General features: G+C 44.0%; 1 gene segment (V, D, J or C); it reads right to left on the bottom strand.

The window, feature by feature from the left end:
• Positions 1 to 6,267: 6,267 nt before the first annotated feature.
• LOC102966391 lies at positions 6,268 to 6,938 on the bottom strand. The segment is given in 3 exon segments: positions 6,268 to 6,355; positions 6,397 to 6,703; positions 6,829 to 6,938. Coding segments are annotated over 3 exon segments (444 nt in total).
• Positions 6,939 to 21,728: the final 14,790 nt, after the last annotated feature.

The following is a 21,728-nucleotide window of genomic DNA, read 5'->3' as shown; positions in this document are numbered from 1 at the left end:
GTTAGATTAGAATGTTAAAACTTAAATAGAACAAGAATTTTCCTAGGACTAGGAATAACTAATGGATAGACTTAAGTTCTGGAAACTCCATGTACAAAAAAGAAGAGGTGGGAAATTGAAACCTAATTGAAAGTGAGGTGAGTGACGTCGAGGGAAAAGAAGTTTCCAGGATTTAGGGGACAGTCAATATTGTCAAATGCTTCAAAAAGATCAAGTAGGCAGAGGAATGAAAACAAGCCTTCGATCCAGCAAGTTTATAGTTTTAATATTTAGGAGAATAGTTTCATAAGAATGGGACTATTCCATGAAAAAGCTGAAGAGGCCCCCGAAGCAATGATTCCTCTGTGATGAAAGCAAAGGTGTGGGTGATGGATTGCGTGTTGTTACTTAGAGAGGAACAGAAATGGACACTAAGGAGGACTCACATTTGAGTGCTGGAAAGAGAACCTGAAATTAGAAGCCATAACATTGGATACACCAGGAAGTTGAGAGCTTCTGTTTCAAAGGGTCAGAATGATGTTTGTTTGAGAGATGAAGTAAATTTGGACTTCTGGGGGTAAGAAAACCAGGTTCAGCTTATACTGAAATAAGAACAGACATGACTAGAGAGAATATATAAACTTCTCTAAAGCTGAGTGGTAGGTGGTGGGGAAATGAACAGTTTTATAAACGGGATGGATCATCAAATTTTAACAGACGTATTTTGAATTCTATGTCTGTTCTATGTACCTGCAATAACCTTCCAAGGTACAGTTGACGCCATAATATCTCCTTTACTCCCATTGGTGTTGAATGCATTGTCCCTCTGTACAATTTGGATCACATAACGGGATTTTCAATTGTCTGCACATCAATTTTCAATTGTCTGCACATCAGGTGTTTTCCCGCTGAGGTTAATCTGTCCCCTCCCTCAGCTCCATAGAATTAGCTCCTACTAATTAGTGACTTAGGTTTGAATTGTCATACTGAAAATTAATGTGCTTTTTGTATTACCTGGATTTAACTCCTTAAAAACAAATTAACCAGAGTCTTCATTTGGTCTGACAAACTAAGGATCTTGATCCCCTTTCACATTCCTTCTTTTTTCCTAGGTTCTCTGTTTCCGGCACTACTTTTTTTGTGATGGACACCCACTGGGTGTCCTGCCCCTAACTGGAGAATTCCTGTCTTTGAAATCTTTGATCCATAAGGCCAGAGTGATAGGCCTCCAGATGCCATGTTGTTCCAACTGACCCCCTTGGCTAACGTTGAATTTTCCAAGAGCATGTTCTTAACTAAAACAGGATCAGTTTGTTTTCTGTTTTTAGGCTTTGTGGTCTTACAAGAGAGAAAGTCAAGTTGGTCCTTCCCAACGTGCCTGGAAGACCGACATCTCGATCTATAGTCTTTTGCTCTATGAGATCAAAAAACTGGAAACGACAATTTCTACTAACGGGGAGAACAATGGGGCCAAAAATGTGGAAAAAGAAATAAGAGTTGTCGAATCAGCCATGTCACGGTCCCAAAGATTTCATTCCAGTTTGTTCCTGAGAAATTGCTGTGTTCTTGTTTTGGGTTCTATAGGACATACACGTAGCCTTGTGACAAATTCCCATTTGACTTAAGCTAGCTGTAGTTAGTTTCTGTTATTTCCTTCCACCCTAATATGCCAGCTGCTTCCTTAGCTGGGCCCAGGATGTTTGTGTATTAAGATTAGCTAATATTTAACACTGCGGATTCACTGCTTGCACAGATACATGGCTGAATCCTGCAGCTCCGTAGTCTGGATCTCTAGACGAGAGGGTGAGTTTCGGGGACACCTAGCTGAAAATCCCTCCTTGTGCATCCCTGTTTTATCGATTTCATTCTGGAAAGAAATCAAGAACTTGAACTCTTTTGCCGGGATCTGCTGATACCAGAAAACATAACTGTGTCCTTTTATCGGGACACAGTACATTGTTGCTCTCTGTCCTTTTCCTTTGACCAGGTGTCCTGGAGTCTGGGTGACTTCTGCATCGAGGGGGCCTGTGAAGCAAGCAGACTGAAGTTGGAGGCTTAGCCCCGGAGGGAGTCTGGTGACAGGAACCAAAGGCTGAGAGCTGGGGGGTGGGGGGCTGAGGAGTTCAGAGAAGGGGCTTACCTGCGCTCAGGGGACAAAGGACCACGGGCAGGTGAATATGAGGCACATGGCAGCATCAGGACCAAAGAGAGGCAGGTGGCTTTCTCTGAGGCTTTGCCTCCCCCACGTTACCAGCTACTCTGTGACGTGATCACTTCACAGAACCCAAGCGTCTCGTGTGCGCTGCTCTGTACAAGTGAAGACACAAAGTGGGTCTTCACAAAGACACAAAGTGGATGAAAGAACAGTACTCGGTCGCTGGAAAACAGGCAGCTCAGGACTGGGATTTTTCTAAAGCAAGAAGGAATAGGACGATGTCTGCAGATGGCGAGGGGGAGACACTGAGCATGGCAAATTTTCTGAGTTGACGAGACAGAGGTTGAATGTTAGAGGCAACACAGCAAGTGGAACTCACGAGGAGGACGACCAGGGAGGTGGAAGATACCCAAAGAACCCCGGAAATGTTCAGAGGGATCGTAATGAAGTTTCGTCCTAACAGGAACCCGTGTCTGTGTGAGATGAAACTTTAAGAAGCACCAGAGACGAACCCCAGAAATGAGTCACCAGCATCCCCAGAGTGGCCATGCTTTTGCAGTAGGACAAAATTTGTTTAGAGCAGGAGGTGGTAACTGACAGCCCAGGGCTGGCCACCTGTTCACGTACAGTTTTACTGGGGGTGAGATGCGCTTCTGGAATGGCAGCACGAGATTTGAATACCCTCTTCCCAGAGGAAAAAAAAAAACCAAACAAACATAACTTCTGAAAAGTTAGAAACAATGATTTAAAGGGCACCTGGGTGGCTCGGTTGGTTAAGTGTCTGACTCTCGATTGCGGCTCAGGCCATGATCTCACAGTTCGTGAGTTGGAGCTCTGCCTCAGGCTCTGTGCTGACAGCGCGGAGCCTGCTTGGGATTCTCTCTCTCTCTCCTTTCCTCTCTGTTCCTCCCCCAGTTGTGGTCTCTCTCTCAAAAATAAATAAAGTTTAAAAAACCACAACCGTTTAAAGCCTCTGAACATTGTCCCAAGAGCATACGGCGAATGAAGAAACACTTCTTGGAGAAAATTGAAATCTCAGTGGGGCCAGTGAGACTCGATGGCATTTGAGCCTCTCTGCCTCCTGCATCAACCTAAGCTCAGGGTGATGGACGCTCTATGCTCTGCAGATGTGGTCGAGGAGGACACAGGGCTCCCGCAGTTTTTCCTGAGGAGGCACGGGCTGCCAGCAATTCTCATCCCCACCAGCTCCGTGATGCAGAAACTCTTTTCCATAGCAACTGCAGCTCAGGGGTCTGGGCTCCCTTTCTCCACCCAGCGCCCACTCGTGGGGTAGACCCTCTATTCCAGAAACAGCAGGCCAAGACTGCTAGGCCCCAATCTTCCTCATTCTGGCCTGCTCATAGCGTGGAGGTTCCACAGTGGGAGACGCGAGTCAAAAAGACCAGGGCTTACCACCCCACCCAGCGACCCCTCAGAGCGCAACGGTGTCCTTCCAGAAGAAGTGGGCCAGTGTCCCTAGCCCCAGCTCTGGAGGCTTGGTGCAGAGTTTCCGTCCATGGGGGGAGGGAAGTCACAGAGCTGCATAGCTCTGCTTTGACCTAAGGACCCTCCAGCCTGGCTGAGATTTGCTTGGAATTGTGCTGTAGCCCAAGACCTACTTTACTTCCTGCCTCCTCCCTCCCTTTTTCTTCCTCTTTTCCTTCTTCCTTCCCTCTCTCCTTACAGGGGTCGGATCCACACCGCGACCTGACGGCCTCCCAGCCTCCTCCATCTTTTGTCCCATTTTCTCCGCTACGTCTCCTGCATGACTGACCCGCCTTGGCATCTACTTCTTGGAGGACCTGAAATAATGCTTCTTTCTTAGGTGGGTGTGGGGCCTCGATAGGGGTCACAGTCAGTAGTCATCTGTGCTGAAGGAACTGTCAGTTCCAGGAAACAGTTGGTGCCTGTAAATCCATCTGATGGCACTGGATCTTCACAAGGTTCTGCTCTTACAAGATGTCCTCATTTGGCTGTTGGGAAATGAAAGCCCTGAGCATAAGTGGGAGAGATCAAAGAAGGCTGAGGCTGGGATGAGCCATGAGCCCAGAAAGAAAGCCCTCCTTCCTGTATAAGTGGGATCATCCAGTGCCTGTCCTTCTGTGACCGGCTTAGTTCACTCAGCATAATGTCCTCAAGGTCATGTATGGCAGGATTTTGTTCTCTTTTAAGGCTAAATAACATACCATTGTATGCACACACCACATTACACAAGATTTTAAGAGGGTAGATCTCATGTTAGGTGTTCCGGCCACAGTGAAGTGAAATGAAATGAAGTGAAGTGAAATGAAATGATAAAATAAAATAAAATAAAATAAAATAAAATAAAATACAACATTCACGCTTGCTCCCCAACTCTCTTTAAACTCCCAGAGCATCCAACATTCCCTTGTGTATGTTTTCTGGTTTTTGCTATCAGATTCTCCAAATATTTTCATTTTCTCCTTCCCTAAGTGTGCCCTCGCACTTTGGGTGACCATACCTGCTAGAGAACAAGGGGATTCTCTGCTGCTCTGCTTCGCTACAGCAAATCCCACCCCCTTCCACCTCCTCCTCCCCCGGCTGGGTATGAGGATCAGATGGTCACCAGGAGCAGGACTTCATCTTCAGTCTCGAGGCCTCAGCTGTTATCTGAGCCTGGAATGGGGTGAGTCTTTGCTCTTTATTCCTCGCCTCCCTTTATTCAAGTGGATGTTGGGTATTTACATTGCCTAAAGAAGCTCTAACCTGCCCCTGGGTTGGATTATTTTGTTGTTTAGCTCAAGACGCATCAATTTCTTAAGCCTCATCATGGAGCCACAAATGAAGAAAGAGATCTGACCCCAACATCTCATTTTACAGAAGAAAGTTTTGAAATGTAGGTAGAAGCATAGAGATACACTTGTGAGGAACAGAGTACGGACGGTGGTGAGCAAAAGAGAGAGGAAAAGCAGAACACTGTAATGACGGTGGGTGGCCTGGATGACAGTGGTTAGATTCTCTGAATTTCATTTAGTTATCAAATCAGGTACTGGGTGGTACCTCTTGGCCTCTTGATTACAGAGTTGGAAGCATATGGCATTGTTGATGACTCTATGAGGAGATGTAATAAATCACTGCTTGGTAGGAATATCTTTGTGTTCTTCAGAATTAAAACGAGGACTTCGTCCTATCCTCTGAAGCGGGCATCTCGCAGCTGGCGGATGCTGGTTCTTTCTTGCACTGATGATACATGTATTTTTTCGATCGGTTATCGTGAATACTTCAGTCTCTTAAAGGCCATAAGATACATACTGGCTTTCAGAAAGCTGTTCAAATACGTTCCAGAAATCCCTTTTGCTTCAAACAAACTGCAGTACTTGATATTTTTTATTAATATTAAAAACATAGGGCAAATCTAGTAATTTTAATATATCTTCTAAAGCACAGCAGCTGGGTTTTGATATGTGTCCTATCTACGTGCCACTTAAGTGGTTTATAGGCAAATCTATATCATGCAAAATAGCTAAATGCATTGTGAATAATTCATGTCCTAGGCAATTCATTCATCTTTGAATCTGGCACAAATTTTTAGCAGTTCTAATTTTCCCTACTCAATAAGAAAACCGTGAGATTGCAGCAATGCCTATGAGGGCACATTCTTCCCTTAGGGCAAGGATTCATGACAGTGAGGCCATCTCTTGCCTGGTCCGGCCCCTTGTCGTATTTCTATGTCTCCAAATTATATTTATTTATTTTATTATTTATTTTCTAAGCTTATTTATTTTGAGAGAGAGAGAGAGAGAGAGAGAGAAAGAGCCTGAGAAAGCAGGGGAGGGGCAGAGAGAGAGGAAGAGAGAAAATCCCAAGCAGGCTCTGAGCTGTCAGCACAGAGCCTGACACTGGGCTCAATCTCATGAAGCGTGAGATCATGACTTGAGCCGAAATTAAGAGTTGGATGCTCAACTGACTGAGTCACCCAGGTGCCCCTCCAACTTATATTAAAAAAAAAAAAAACTACCTAAAAAAAAGTCCCTATTTACCTACTGAAGAGAACAGAATGGGCAACTAAGGTGATCCTGGGAAAATAACACAAACTGTATGTTGGGTTAATGTAACCACTTTTCCACTCTTGGCATAACTGTCAGTGGTTTTTGTAGGTTTCTGCCCAACTTCTATGTAGAGATGAGATGACGACAGCCATAAACCCACATCCTACCGTTGCTGTAGGGTGGGAGGGTGGTCTGTCGAAGGATCTTGGATCTGGGAAACAGAGAGGTTTATGATCAGGGGAGAGGTAACACCCTAGCTCTGTGTCTTTGCTGCTGGCACAGAGATACACTGCTGTGTCCTCGAAGCCAGCCAAGAGGATGTCAAGGGAACAGAAAGAAGAGTTAGTCCGGCTGGCTTTGAAGTTATCAGAGGTGTCTTTTTCGGTGTAAAGGTTTGAATCATAGTAGTAGAGCAGCAGCTTTGGGGCTTGGTTCGGCTTCTGTTGGTACCAGTACATGGCATCATGATTCAGATTCTGAGAACAGCTCAGAGACGCTTGTTTTCCGATCCCGGTAACCTGGTATCTTGGGCTCTGGATGACCCTGGCACCCGTGTGACCTGCAGAGAGAGAAAGAAAATACAGAGACAGAGCCAAGGAGACTGTTATTGCTGCCGTAAAATAAAGATACAAAACTGAGGACAAGATCACTTTCTCAAAGATTTCCTTTCTGACCAGGACTCACCTGCCCCAAGGAGACAAAAGGCCATACAGTAGAGCAGCTGGGGACCCATGGCAGGGCCACAACAGGAATGGGGCGTCTGTGTCTTCTAGACTCTGACTCTGGGTGGAGAGATGGGAGTTCAGAGAACCTGGTCCCTGATAGGTACATCTGTCTGTGATGACAGTCTGCCGTTGGCTTCACCAAGACAAGGGTCACTCCTTTTTGTGATGTTACACACAGCTTCCTGCTTGGCAGTGGGACCTGGGCTTGGCTGGATCACGTATGGAGCAGATGCCGTGCTACCTCATTTGCCCCTTTTCCTACATCTGCCCCACGTTCATCCAGGCTTCTCTGTCTCACTCCTCATTTCCTACACCCCGTAAGCAGTTCAGGGGTTCCTCAACATAAGAATAGTTTTTGCTAAAGTATCATTTATAAACCCGTTGAGATAACGTCTTTGTGTCTTGCTGTCTACATCACAGATGGGATTGATGGCTGCAAACTATCCTCATCTTTTTTTTTCCCCGTATATTTCTGATTTCAATGTTTATTAAGCACAGCACCGAAACAAAATTGTTTGTGTGTGGGAACTAAATTCTCCAAGATGGAATGTCTGAGTCAGGATGGCAGGGTGAAAATGGAGGTGTAACAATAGCAAGATCAAATCATCTGCTCATTTTTTCCCTAGTCTTATGCCAATTTTTTTTTAATTTACATCCAAATTAGTTAGCATATAGTGCAACAATGGTTTCAGGAGTAGATTCCTTAGTGCCCCTCACCCATTTAGCCCACCTCCCCCACACTCCCTCCAGTAACGCTCAGTTTGTTCTCTATATTTATGAGTCTCTTCTGTTTTGTCCCCCTCCCTGTTTTTACATTATTTTTGTTTCCCTTCCCTTATATTCACATGTCTTGTCTTTTTAAGTCCTCATATGAGTGAAGTCATGATGATTTTTGTCTTTCTCTGACTAGTTTCACTTAGCATAATAGCCTCCAGTTCCATCCACGTAGTTGCAAATGGCAAGATTTCATTCTTGTTGATTGCCGAGTAATACTCCATTGTGTATATATATATATATATATATATATATATATACCACATCTTCTTTATCCATGCATTCATCGATGGACATTTGGGCTCTTTCCATCCTTTGGCTATTGTGGATAGTGCTGCTATAAACATGGGGGTGCATGTGTCCCTTCAAAACAGCACACCTGTATCCTGTGGATAAATGCTTAGTAGTGCAATTGCTGGGTCGTAGGGTAGTTCTGTTTTTAGTTTTTTGAGGAACCTCCATACTGTTTTCCAGAGTGGCTGCATCAGTTTGCATTCCCACCAGCAATGCAAAAGAGATCCTCTTTCTCCGTATCCTCACCAACATCTGTTGTTGGCTGAGTTGTTAATTTTAGCTGTTCTGACTGGTGTGAGGTCGTATCTCATTGTTGTTTTGATTTGTATTTCCCTGATGATGAGTGATGTTGAGCATTTTTTCATGTGTCGGTTGGCCATCTGGGTGTCTTCTTTGGAGAAGTGTCTATTCATGTCCCCCAAAATTTTTTAATGATGAGAGATTTTATTTCATTTCTTCTTTTTGTCATGATAAAAATTATTTTTCTTTAAAAAATTTACATCCAAGTTAGTTAGCATATAGTGCAACAATGATTTCAGGAGTAGATTGCTTAGTGCCCCTTACCCATTTAGCCTATCCCCCTTCCCACAACCCCTCCAGTAACCCTCTGTTTCTTCTCTATATTTAAGAGTCTCTTATATTTTGTCCCCGTCCCTGTTTTTATATTATTTTTGCTTCCTTTCCCTTGTGTTCATTTGTTCTGTGTCTTAAAGTCCTCATATGAGTAAAGTCATATGATATTTGTCTTTCTCTCACTTATTTTGCTTAGCATAATACCCTCTAGTTCCATCCACGTAGTTGCAAGTGGCAAGATTTCATTCTTTTTGATTGTCCAGTAATACTCCATTGTGTGTGTGTGTGTGTGTGTGTGTGTGTGTGTGTATATCACATCTTCTTTATCCATTCATGCATCGATGGACATTTGGGCTCTTTCCATACTTTGGCTATTGTTGATAACAAACTATCCTCATCTTAATACAGAAGTCAAGCCCTGCAATCCTCTGTTTATATCCACACTTCATAGAATGCCAAAGACATTCTCTACAATTTTTGGCTATCAGTGACACCATAATGCCTCCTTGTGGCCAGTAGAAAAGTATCTACAAGCATCCTTCTTTCACTTCTTGTATTTCCAACTTGAACTCTGACATCAGGGAGCTCACCATGCTCTGCCTGGGTCACCTCTCCTGGGCCCCATCATGGCCTCCCTCCAGGTGGTGAGGTGGATGGCCATAGAGCTCATATTGGTTATTTCTCATCTCTTGGGGATCACCGTCTTTTGTTGCCTGATTTATAATGCTTTGAAAACTGTTGTTTCATGTATTATGTTTGTTTGTTTTAGCTGCTTTGAGCAGGTTAAATCAGATTCCTGTTAATCCATCTGGGTTGGAAGAAAAGTCCACTCCAGGGCCATACTGAATTTTTTACTCTTGGGTCCCCAAGGGTTTCAATGGTTGTAGACCTTTTTCTCAGTTTCTGAGTGTGTGGTTTCCATTTCACACAACATTGGCAACATTTTATTCCAAAACATGTGAGACACAGTCCAGAATTTCAATTTCTCTGCTAACTTCTCCCTTTTGTCTAGCACTCAATGTCCTGACCAAACACACAATTCTCTAACTGCATTTCTGGGTCTTTGGGTTGTAACACTTTTAGTCTGTGAAGGCTGTGACCATTTTGAGACTCCAGGATTAATGTAAGACTTGTTATTATAGGTCCTGTGTCATCTCTATTATATGGGCATTGAAAACCTAGATCTGGTCTGAAACCTGCTAAGTTCCTATACCTTTAGCTCTTCCTTGCTCTGCCTATAAGTTCTCTCTTTTTTCTTCTAACTGGTGAATTTCTTTTTCTTTTTAGATTACCTATGTATCATGTAGAGGTAAAGGGTATTTCAAATTTAGAAAGAAAAATGGACTAAGACAAGGGTAATGATCTTTCTGCTCTTCCTCTGTAGCTTTGTCCTAAATAATCAGTGGTACATTTTACCACTTCTGCCTTCCTTGTACAAACATGCAAACGTATATAAACTTCAATAAGGGGTTTTATTGATTTAATTATTCTTAAATAACCTTACATACTATGCATTATTGTGCAAATTATCTCCCCTTGACAGTTTGCCTTGATCATCCCTACAAAATAAATAAACATGCTATTTGGTTTTCTTTTAATTTCTTTGTGCCTGTAAGGTGAAGCACATACACATAAATGCGATCAGATCATACATTCTAGGTAAACATATGTTTTCTTAGTGTTTTTGTAGTCATCAAAAGTTTAACTATGATTGGGGTGCCTGGGTGGCTCCATCGGTTAAGCATCTGATTCTTGGTTTTGGTTCACGTCATGATCTCACAGTTTGTGAGATGGAGCCCTGTGATGGGCTCTGCGCTGACAGCTCAAAGACTGCTTGGGATTCTCCCTCTCTCTGCTCCTCCCCTGCTCATGCTCTTTCTCGCAAGATAAATAAAGTTAAAAAAAAGTTTAACTATGATTGATGGATGAAACTAACAAGCAATAAAAAACAACAATTCTTTTAATAAAAGTCTACGGCCTCCTATGTTCAGATGGCCTTACAGGCTTCAAGACACAGTCTGCAACTGTAATGCTGCTTGGGGAGAGTAAGGAACCTTTCAGATTCTCTGTGCCACTCAAAGATCCAGAGAGTAGACACCACCCCCAACTCCAGGTATGAAAAGTAGTAATATGGTAGAAGGAAAGAAGAGAAGTGAAATATGACGTATTACAGTTCCTAATGGGGCTGAAGAGTGGCTTCAGGGTAGAACCAAGGATGGGATGAGAGGAGGTTGTGGGAGAGACTAGGATGTTTGAGAGATTGATTTTGGAGGCAACTCAAACTATTTGTAATTACAAGACTAGGATATGAAGAATGGAAGTGAGTATCTGAGATGCATTGGAAGAAATGATTATTGGGGTGAGCAAAGGAAGAAACTGAGTATCATCTAGGTGCTGCAATCCACTCAAGATGCTGGGAATTTTAAGGTAGGAGAAACAAGAAATAGTTGAGAAGCAACAATGGAAAGCAAAAGGGACCTCAGTGCTGATGAGGGTCACTCACAGAAACCGATAATGCCACTGATTAATACCAGCAAGAGGAACGAATTTTTCCACCACTCCATTTCCATTGGGAGGTCAGGATCTGGGAACAGCAAATCTCCGACTATGACAATAGATTTGTGGTCATAGGGCAGTATTCACGTGATCCTAAATTTCCAGCGAAACTTCAAACGTAGACTTCTTAAAGCCAAATGCCACCGAAGCATTGCTGACTACATTACAATCTTACGTGTACGTGGGCTGCCATTGGAATGGCTGTATAAAATAGCTTGACAATTAGCACAAGCAGAATGAGTTGCAAGCAATGTCTATGAATTCCAAGCAAAATCCAGAGAAAGGTATGTGGTCTTGTCTCTGGCAAGAACATGCCCAGAGAAGTCAGTGTGTACTCTTGGAACCGGTAGAACTAAGCATGTCGGAGGAGACATCATTGGGAACTTGATGTTTTTATGAATCACGTGGCCAGCAGTGGATTCACAGCTTTCTGAACGGCTGACCCTGCATCAGACAGCCGCAACGAGTGATGACTGCACTGAAGAGGCAGATCCCCAGTTGGATGAGGATAGAAAGAATTCAAATATTCTAAAGAGAAGCGTACCAAAACATCCAAAGAAAAGAGTATTTGAATCTACCACGTTTGATTTTCTGTTCTTTTGGTCCTTTGCACACCTGTTGTGGAAATAATAAAATGGTATGTCGCATGTAAATTGAAATCACTGGATGAAAAATGAATCTCTAGGAGTGTCAAATGGTACAGCCATTCTGGAAAATAATTTGGCTGTGTCTTTAAAAAGTCAGAACACACTTGGGGCGCCTGGGTGGCGAAGTCACTTAAGTGTCTGACTCTTGATTTCAGCTCACGTTGTGACCTCAGGGTTCGTGAGATCGAGCCCTGTGTCAGGCTCTGTGCTGACAGCATGGAGCCTGTTTGGGATTCTCTCTCTTTCTTTCTCTCTCTTTCTCTGCCCCTCCCCCACTCTTGCATGCTCTCTCTCTCTCTCTCTCTAAATAAATAAATTTAAAAAAAAGTCAGAACACACTCACCGTGTAATCCAGCTACCTCACTCCTGGGCATAAAAGTATCCCAGAGAAATGAGACCTTGTGTCCTCACAGAATCCTGCACACAGATGTTTATGTATAGACACTGTATTTGTCATAGTCAAAACTAGAAACAACCAAAATGTCCTACGATAAGTGAATGGTGAAAAAAACTCTGGTACACGTATGCCCCCAGAACAAAACTCAGCAATAAAAGAAATGAATTATTGCTAAATGCAGCAACTTGGGTGAATCTCAAGGGAATACGCTCAGGGGAAAAGCCCATCTCAGGGGTCACCAACCATATGATTCCACCTGTAAGACAGTCTCAACAGTCTCAATATGACAACATTATAGATGTAGAGACTAGTGTTTCCCAGGGGTTACGGATGGTGTGTGTGTGTGTGTGTGTGTGTGTGTGACATTATAAAGGGAGATTTTGTAGTGTTGCAAAAGTTCTGTATCTTGACTACAGTGGTGACTGTGTGAACCTACACATGTGACAGAAATGGCTTAGAACTGCTTCCACACATGGAGCCAATGTCAACGTCATGGTCTTGCTAACTTTAGAATGATGATGTAAGATCTAACCATTGGCGGAAACTGGATGACGGGTCTCTGGACCCTTTTGATCTACTTTGCATCTTCCTGTGAATAGTTATTTTTATTATTTATTTTTTTAAAATGTTTATTTATTTTTGAGAGCAAGAGAGAGAGCCGGGAAGGGGCAGAAAGAGGAGGGCAGAGGATCTGAAGCAGGGTCTGTGGTGATAGCAAAGAGCCTGATGCAGGGCTTGAACTCACCAACCGTGAGATCACAACCTGAGCTGAAGTCAGATGCTTAACTGACTGAGCCACCCAGATGCGCCCCCCCACAGTTATTTTTAAATGAAAAGTTAAAATAAATGAGACTATGGAAAGGAATTTTACTACAATTAAGGAAGACTGTTATGGGAAACTGAGAATGAGAAGGGTTGGAAGAAATGGGAAGGGCCGGGTTGTTCTCTGGAGATAACCACTCTAGGTCAACCATTCTGATGAAGGCAAAGGCGGGGGGTAGGGGGGCGGGAGGAGTACAGATCACTAACTGAAGAGAACTCAGGCTATGCTGTGGCACAGTTGTGAGTTTACTTAATCACTTGAAAGCCCAGTGGGTGACATTCACCCTCAGTCTTGAACTCAGTCATCCTCTGCGAGAATTTGTGAGGAATGTCAGAAATCAACCCCCTATTGTCTTCCTACCCAAAGTTTTCTACTTATGTGTTCTTGCCTTCCCCGGGGACATGTAGAACACCAGATTCACGTCCTTGTGCTGAGAGAAGGGAAGCCTCGAAAGACGGCCAAGGACAGCTGGGGGCTGGAGGGAGAAGGGGAAACCTGGGGGTTTCTGTGCAGGGAGGGGGTGATTCTGCAGCGCTGTGTCTTTACTGCTGGCACACAGGTACGTGGCCGAGTCCCCGGGTTCTGTGCCCTGGATCTCCAGGGTGGAGAATGATCTGTCAGGCATCTTGGCCGAGAAGCCGCCATTGGGCATTCCCAAGTCATCTATAGTGGCTTGATTATTGAAGTGAATCAGCAGCTTGAGTCCCTGCACTGAGGTCTGTCTGTACCAAAAAAGGACTTCATGACCAGAAATAGGCTCGCATCTCAGAGTTATTGTTTGTCCCATCATTGCCACCTTGTGCCTAGGTGTCTGGGTGACTGTAGCATCTGTGGGCTCTGTGTGAAGCGGACAGAATTTGGGGGCAGAATAAGGGACATAAACGGAATTGTAATCGGAGATATCTAAAAATGAAGATTGTTTATTTCTGGGGACTTACCTCCTCCCAGGAGACAAAGGGCCAGACAGCAGAGGAGCCTGGTGGCCATGGCAGGGTGGCCAGGAGGGGGCTTCACCCAGATGAAGCCCCTGTGGGCATGAACAGAGGGGCGGGGCATTCTAACCCCTCCCATTTCCATACAGTAGAGAATGGCCTGACAGCGATATTGCTCTCTGTCACTGCTCATGGGACCTCCTTCCAAAAGTGAGCATGACTTCTCTACAGAGGATTGACTGGACTCGATCATAACTACCCCAGGATGTGATTGGCTCATTCAAAACACCTTCCTCAATTATACCTCCCACAGCCCAGGCCTCCACCACTCTCCCCTCCCAGACACATCACGTATCCACCATCTGCTGGATATTTCCACTTGGGTGTGCCACCAGTACTCGGGATTCCGACATCGATAAATCACTTTTTGGGGCTCCTGGGTGGCTCAGTCAGCTGAGCGTCCAACTCTTGATTTCAGCTCAGGTCACGATCTCACGGTTTGTGAATTCGAGCCCTGCGTCAGGTTCTGCACTGACAGTGCAGAGCCTGCTTGTGATTCTGTGTCTCCCTCTCTCTCTATTTGCTCCTCCTCCATGTGTGTTCTCTCTCTCTCTCTCTCTCTCTCTCTCTCAAAAATAAACACTAAAAAAAATAAATTACTTTTCAGATCTCAGTACTTTTCTTCTTCCTCTCGTGGGCAATCCCTATCGTGATACCAAACACAAAGTCAAAATCGTTCCTTGCTCAGTTAGGGCTTTGCCTCAGATCCTTGCGAAGAAGCACTTTGACTTGGCCACAGTGCTCTTGGGGGGGGGGGGAGCCTAAATGGAATCCCTGGGAAGAGACAGGATTGTGAAGACGTTATTCTTGGTGAAGCCTAGAGACCAATGCTCTTGTGCTGTGTGATCCCTGGCCCCCCGCCCACATCACAGTGCTGCTAGTATTTCTGCATTTCCACACATAGGGGTCCCATTTGACTTCTCTGTGGTGAAGCCCAGATTTGTGCTAATCCTTCAGGCACTGGTGTGGATTGTGTGTGATAAATGAGGGCTTTAGTTCTCCTTGAAGATCCACAATAAAGTGTCCCCGGTTAATCCTCAGCTCCTAAAGGTTCCTCAAAAATGAGTGCCTGTCTCTCTCCCTATACTAAGCCAACCCACAAACTAACTCTTTCTGCGGGGGGGATGCAAATCTAGAAAATGACCTGGTTTTGGGGGTTTGAATAGTGATAAGATTTCTGTCCATGGAGAAGGTGGAGCACGTTTGCTCCCAGGTCTCTGCTGTTGGCACAGAGCTGCACTCCTCCCATTGCCCAAACTGGGAATATGTCAAGATGAGAGAGAAAGGTATGATTAGCCACTTGGAAGTTATAACAGTAAAACTTTCTTAACAGAAGAGAATCAGCAGCGTTCACTCCCCAGTCCTGTGTTTACTTGTTTCTGGGTAGCATCCTGCAGCCTGGGGGTGAAGAAGTCAGAGCTGCATACAGACCTTAGGAGGTGCAATATTGACAGAGATGCATGGGAAGCATCCTGGATCAGGGCATAGCATTGCAGCGGGGATTTTCTTACTCCTGTGCAGGATCTATCTCCTCTGGGAGACACAAGGTCATAAAACAGAGAAGCTGTGAGCATGTAACAAGTTCAGAGGGTGAGCAGGTTAGCTCCTTCCTCAATACTCTGATCCTTGGTCGAGAGAAAAGTCAGACCTAAAGTCACTCTAGGTCCTGGTGTTGTCAATGTATTCGTGGACTTCTGAAGGTTCAGAGCCCCTCGACTTAGCACATTGTGGCCATCCTCCTCCGGGCCCTGCCTTAACCCCCTGCCCAATGCCATCCCCAGCAGTAGGCTGGGACCAGGTTGGGATTAGAGGACTGTGCATGTCAACAGCTTCTCTGATGTTCCTGACTCGGCTTTGTTTTCCTTCTAGCAGGACACGCAGTCTTATCCGCGCAGCCCCTCGCCCCCGCATCCTGTGCTGGCTCGGAGGTGCCCACAGAGCAGAGACAGATGGCCTTGGGGGCTCATTTCCTAAATCTCTTCAGTAACATAGCAGAGAGCTGACTTGATGATTTGTACCAACTTAGAGAACAACAAGATCCTCTTTTCTATCAAGGCGTTTCTGCCACCGGGAAGGGGCTTCCGTTATTACGTAGTCACAGAAATGAACCCTGCCCTGCCCTCCTGTCCCTATGCAGGGAATGGGCCCTCTCAACAGAAACTCGGCCGTGATCTTTGCAGTCTACTTCTGACCCATCTAAACACACACCTCTGTGGGTCCACGAGACTTGGGTCCGGGGAGGGAGGGGATGGGAATCCTATGTGCTTGTTTACTCCTCCACAGTGTCTGTTTGCTCAACACACACGAAAACTACTTTAGTTTGGACTCTCTGGTACCTCTGGGGTGTGAACTTGTGGCCCCTGTGTATGGTGGCCATTCACAACTTGCCTGCAGTCCCATGCTCCCTATTGGTCTTAACCCATCTGCGCAAGAATAGAAGTCTTTGCGCCCTCGTCTTCTTTCCGACACTCACCCGGTGTCTGCAAATCAGGTTCACGATTCAGCTACCAAGCCAGTGCTTCGCACTAAGGGCCGCTGCTGTTAGGCAGCGCTCCCAGCTCCCCCCAGAGCCGCTGAGTGGTAGTGGAACCACAGTGCCTCCTGGCGGCCAGTGGGGCAGAGTCACTAGAAATGAGCTTTTTTTTTTTTTTTTTGGTCAGGATCCAAAGTGCCCTATACTGTGTCCCATGCCTATAGGGGTAGGGCGGAGTTAGAGCTGTTGGTTTTTTAGGGGTTTCGGAAATACTAACCCCTGTTTCTAAGATCGAAAACATTTGAGAGAGAGATATTGACGTCAGAGAAACTGAAAACCAAACTGCAGCTTTGGCGCTGGTGCAGGTAGGACTGAAGAGCGCAGCTACGCGGGCAAGCGAGCATTCCCCTAAACTGAACGGCCCATCACCCTGACTTCCTACTTCCTGAATTGGGTCTGCCTACTAATTTTACTATAATTTCAAGGCAGGAAAACAGAACGTGTCTTCCCCACAGGCTGACAAATACAAAGGGCCAAGCTGGAGGCCGTGAGCTGAGCCTGCTCAGGTCCTTCCTTTCCCAAGTCACCCTCGGCGAGCTCTGCTCTCCTGCCACCGAGAAGAGGGAGGGGAGGGGTGGCAACTGGGAGCACTGCTCTGGAGGACCGCCCCCGTAAAAGAGAGTGGTGAATAAAGGTGCCTGATATGCAAACTCTTTGCCGGTGAGCAGCAAGAAATGAGCATCTTTTAGGACAGTTCTGCTCGCACCTGGAGGCATCTCCCCCAATATCATCCCTGCTCCTTAGGATACCCTCCTGGAACCAAGGCTGTGCAATTAAGCTGGGCCTTGGAAGACAGGAAAAGGTTCACAACAGTATAGTAATTAATTCCAAGTCCACACTGGCTGAAAAACTGAGAACTAGCTCTCTATTCTCTCTTCCCTCCCCAATCCGTCTTGCCGTATTTCCCATGATGCCACAATGAAATGACATCGTAATGAACTACCAGTAATAAAATCCCAGAGATGCCCTGAATCTGATATGTATTACTTTCATTATACAATTCCTTATAAGGGACCAGGAAAGTCCAATCCAGTTGTTTTTTTTTTTTTCATCAGCTGACTCTCTTGTTCAAATATGGAATGTTCCAGGATCTGATTCGTATTTATTTCCATTACACCTTTTTATTGCTACAAGAACGATACAAATGTAATCATTTTATTTCCCTCGGCTCTTACCTAATCCTGTAAGAAAGATTGGGTTGAATTTCCAGGAGTTTAAAATGCTTTGAAAATTCATCCTGTTCCTTCTCAAACACAGTGATGTTAGTAATAATCACTGGAATTGAATATGTTTTCAAAATTCTATGTTTGATCCTGGTCCAAGTCATAAATCTTTCTAATATAATCTTGATGTTATCTCTGTGATCCTTCCTAATGAGATCTGTGACATTAACAACGTCTGGGTCTTCTAAGACAAGCACCATTAAAACAAATATTGCATATCTTCAATTTCCTCTGCTGAGTAATCCTATCTACAAGGTATTCTCATGTTTTGCCTGTTTCCTTTGTAATATGCCCCATTTTTCCTAAGACTTTGCTAAGATTCATAATTTTATATTTATAATATGTTTTTTAAATTATTTATATATTTTATACATAATAGACATGTCTTTTAGGCCAGACTATAGCTGGGACTCACAGAATAATTTTAGTGTTTTCAACTGATCTTTTAGGCCTCCCTGTCGGAACTATCCAGATCATATGTAGCCATTCTTTTTTTTTTTTTTTTTTTTTACGTTTTATTTATTTTTGATAGAGAGACAGGGCACAAGTGGGGGAGGGGCAGAGAGAGAGACTGAGACACAGAATCTGAAGTAGGCTCCAGGCTCTGAGTTATCAGCACAGAGACTGATCCGGGGCTCGAACTCACAAACCACGAGATCATGACCTGAGCTGAAGTCAGACGCTTAACTGACTGAGCCACCCAGGCGCCCCCATATGTAGCCATTCTTACAGGTATGGTTCTGAAGGTCATCCTGTCTTTTGGGGAGACATTCCAATGTGTCCCCTGAGGTCCTGTACTATTTCCTCTATTAGGATTCTTCGGGCCCAATTATCTGATCTGCCTCAGAAACAAGAACTCCTTTGAGAGCAACTGAACCCCAATGCCTTCCCTTTTCCCCTTAAATCTGTCTTTCCTAGCCCTCCAGACTCCCTTTTCATTTCACACGAGAATACGAAGTCTCCTAAGATTTTAGCACTTCTCCCAAGAAAATCGCTTTCTTTCTCTAGTTGAGTAAATCTGGATTTTTAATTTTGTTTGCAGTAGTTTTTAAGTGGTTAAAAAGAATTTGATGCCAAATTTCTTGTGTTTGAATCTCCCTTCCATCATTTCTTAGCTGTATGACTTTTGGAAAATCACATTTCTTCCTCAATTTTCTTGTCTGTAAAATGGAATGTACTAATTGACTGTTTTCAGCTTCTAGAGGGATGCCCAACATATATTAAGAACCATATAAGAACTTTCTACTGCAAATAGTCTTCCTTTGTTCCTCTCCTGGTGGCAAAGAGGAAAGACATGTAATGTTTCATCGAGGCTCTTAGCAAATTAAACTCCCTGTGACATTGTTCCAGCCACGAGAGTCCTTTTTAAAAAAATTTTTTTTAAATGTTTATTTTTGAGAGACACAGAGACAGAATGCGAGTGGGTTAGGGGCAGAGAGAGAGGGAGACACAGAATCCGAAGCAGGCTCTAGGCTCTGAGCTGTCAGCACAGAGCCCGAGGTGGGGCTCGAACTCAAGAACCGCGCGATCACGACCTCGACCGACTGAGCCACCCAGGTGCCCCACAAGAGTCCTTTTAATTGTCCTCTAAACTTTTGCTATAATTATGTTGATTGATTTGGGGTCTTTGTGTATACGTGATCTAACTTATTTCTCCCAGAGTGTCCTCCTAATTACTTTTTCTTTGAGAGAGAGGGTCTGGCCAGTTATGCTTCCTATTGCATATGACAAAGTATTTCTGTCTGAGAGTTCACCGGTTACTGGTAGTTCACTCTCTCTGACTTTCAAGAAGGTCCTTGGAAATATAAATTCTCCCATGACAAGCCACCTAATGAGGCTATTTCAATAGGTACCTTCTCACTGTCTAAAAGACTTAGTATTAGATTTGACCTTGTATTTTTAATCTCTCAACAGTAAATGGGGAGTTTGTCATCAACCAGGATCTCAGAAAATATCCAGACAAGAGTTCTTGCCATTTTATAGCTTTTTGTGTAATGGAGAGCCCGGAGCCTGGAACTGTGTCATCCAAAATACAGATTCTGCACTTGATTTGAGGAGTAGGGAAGAGAAGAGTTCTATTACTAAACCCAAATAAATCTGTTGGATGTTATTAATACATAAATTCAAATAATCTACATGGAAAACTAAAAGAGCATGACTTTTTACATGTGAAGGCAAATAGTCCTTTGTATTGCGTTTTTTGGAAAAAGATTATTGTTGAATTTGTAACTACGTGTCAAAGAATTACCAGGGATGATGAACTGTCTCAGTAAAAGATAATGGCCACACTTAGGCATGACTCAGAGACACTAGAAATAGTTCATAAGATTTGATACACAAGCAGGAACTACAGAGACCACGGTCTATTCAACTCCTAATGAGATATATCTCTGATCACTAACATTGGACACATCGCAACATTTGGCCACTTAGTTTTAAATAGAGATAAATAGGGGTGCCTGGGTGGCTCAGTCGGTTGAGCGTCTGACTTCAGCTCAGGTCATGATCTCACGGTTTGTGGGTTCAAGCCCCGCATCGGGCTCTGTGCTGACAGCTCGGAGCCTGGAGCCTGCTTCTGATTCTGTATCTCCCTCTCTCTCTGCCCCTCTCCTGCTCATGCTCTCTGTGTCTCAAAAATAAATAAATGTAAAAAAAAATTTTTTTAAAGAGATAAATAATGGCAAAAAAAAATTAAGCCTCTCTTTACCACCCCCCTGGGTTCTTTCTTTTTCTCCATTGTGTAGCCATTATTTGGGGGTCAGTAAGTCTATCTCCATCTTTTTCTTTTACATTTTTTTTTTTTTGCATATGGGTTTTTATCCAAAGCCAACAGTCAGAATAAATGGCTATAGGTGTTGAAAGCTTTTATGTACTTTTCATGGATTAATTTATCTCTTAAAAAACACCACAAGGCACTTATCACAATTATTCCTGCTTTAAAGATGAAAACATTGAAACGATGAGACATGGAGTAATTGTGCACATGGTGACATACTTATTAAATATATAAATCATGTATGTGATGACTAAGTCACCAAGACTGACGACAGGCTTTGTGGTAGAGTGAACAGAAGGGGAAGGAAAGGGCTGATGGCAAAGAAGTCAGTGCAACACTCAAGAGTGATATTCTAATGCTATATTGTGTAAAGGAGCCGAGTTTTAGGGCAGATGAAGAAAATAGTCTGGGAGCAGCAGGGAAGGGCCAGAAGAATAAAGAACACATGAAATCAGACACGGAAACAGATTCTGTGTCAGTGTAAACACAATAGAAACGGAATTTACTTTTTCATGGTTTCCATCATAGAAGTCAGGACCCTGGAGGAGCAAAAAGTGGGATAGCGACAAGTGGAATTTGGCTGTATATGCAGAACTCATTCATGTAACCCTGAATTTCCTTGGGCAGTCAAAATATAGTCATCTTTGCACCAGTTGCCAAAGATGCTTTAATAAGGGGTGAGAAAGGATCAGTACATAAAATAAGACCATAGAAGAAAGTAATCATGACCATGCAGAATAGAATGGAAGTTTCTGGCATAAATCAGAAGAAAAATATAGGTTTGGGTGTTCAGGATGTATGATCAGGGAGGAAAGCAGGCAAAAAAGTGTGTACGGGTCAGCACACTTTTAGATATTCGGTGTGGACTCCATATTTATTGTTCCAGAGCAGGGCAGCTGAACAGGCCCCACCCAGCCTCCAGCTGGCACTGGCCTCTGCTGTCTATCCTCCGTCAGGCCTGGGCTCTCTTTTGGCAGGACAGAGACAAATAAATCCCAAGATTCCAGGAGTGGTAGCTTGAATCTCATGTATGAACCTGGCTGCTTTACCTATATTTGTGATGTTCTTTGAATGCAATGAAAAGGCCCCACATAAATGTTAAGTTGTATTAACACTAAGGAATGTCTACAATCACAGTAAAGAGGTTTCTGTCACCATCAGGAGAACTTGTGGGTGGCAAAATTCTAGAAAAGAATGAAGAAGACTGAGTAGCTCTGAAGACACCCATTGGCAGGAGTGCCCACCATTCAGATGGGGATGGCCAAGGCAGG

This window comes from Panthera tigris, chromosome A2 (assembly GCF_018350195.1).
Source record: "Panthera tigris isolate Pti1 chromosome A2, P.tigris_Pti1_mat1.1, whole genome shotgun sequence".
NCBI lineage: Eukaryota > Metazoa > Chordata > Mammalia > Carnivora > Felidae > Panthera > Panthera tigris.
Note: the sequence above shows the minus strand (reverse complement) of the source record. Positions and strands in the feature narration are given on the sequence as shown.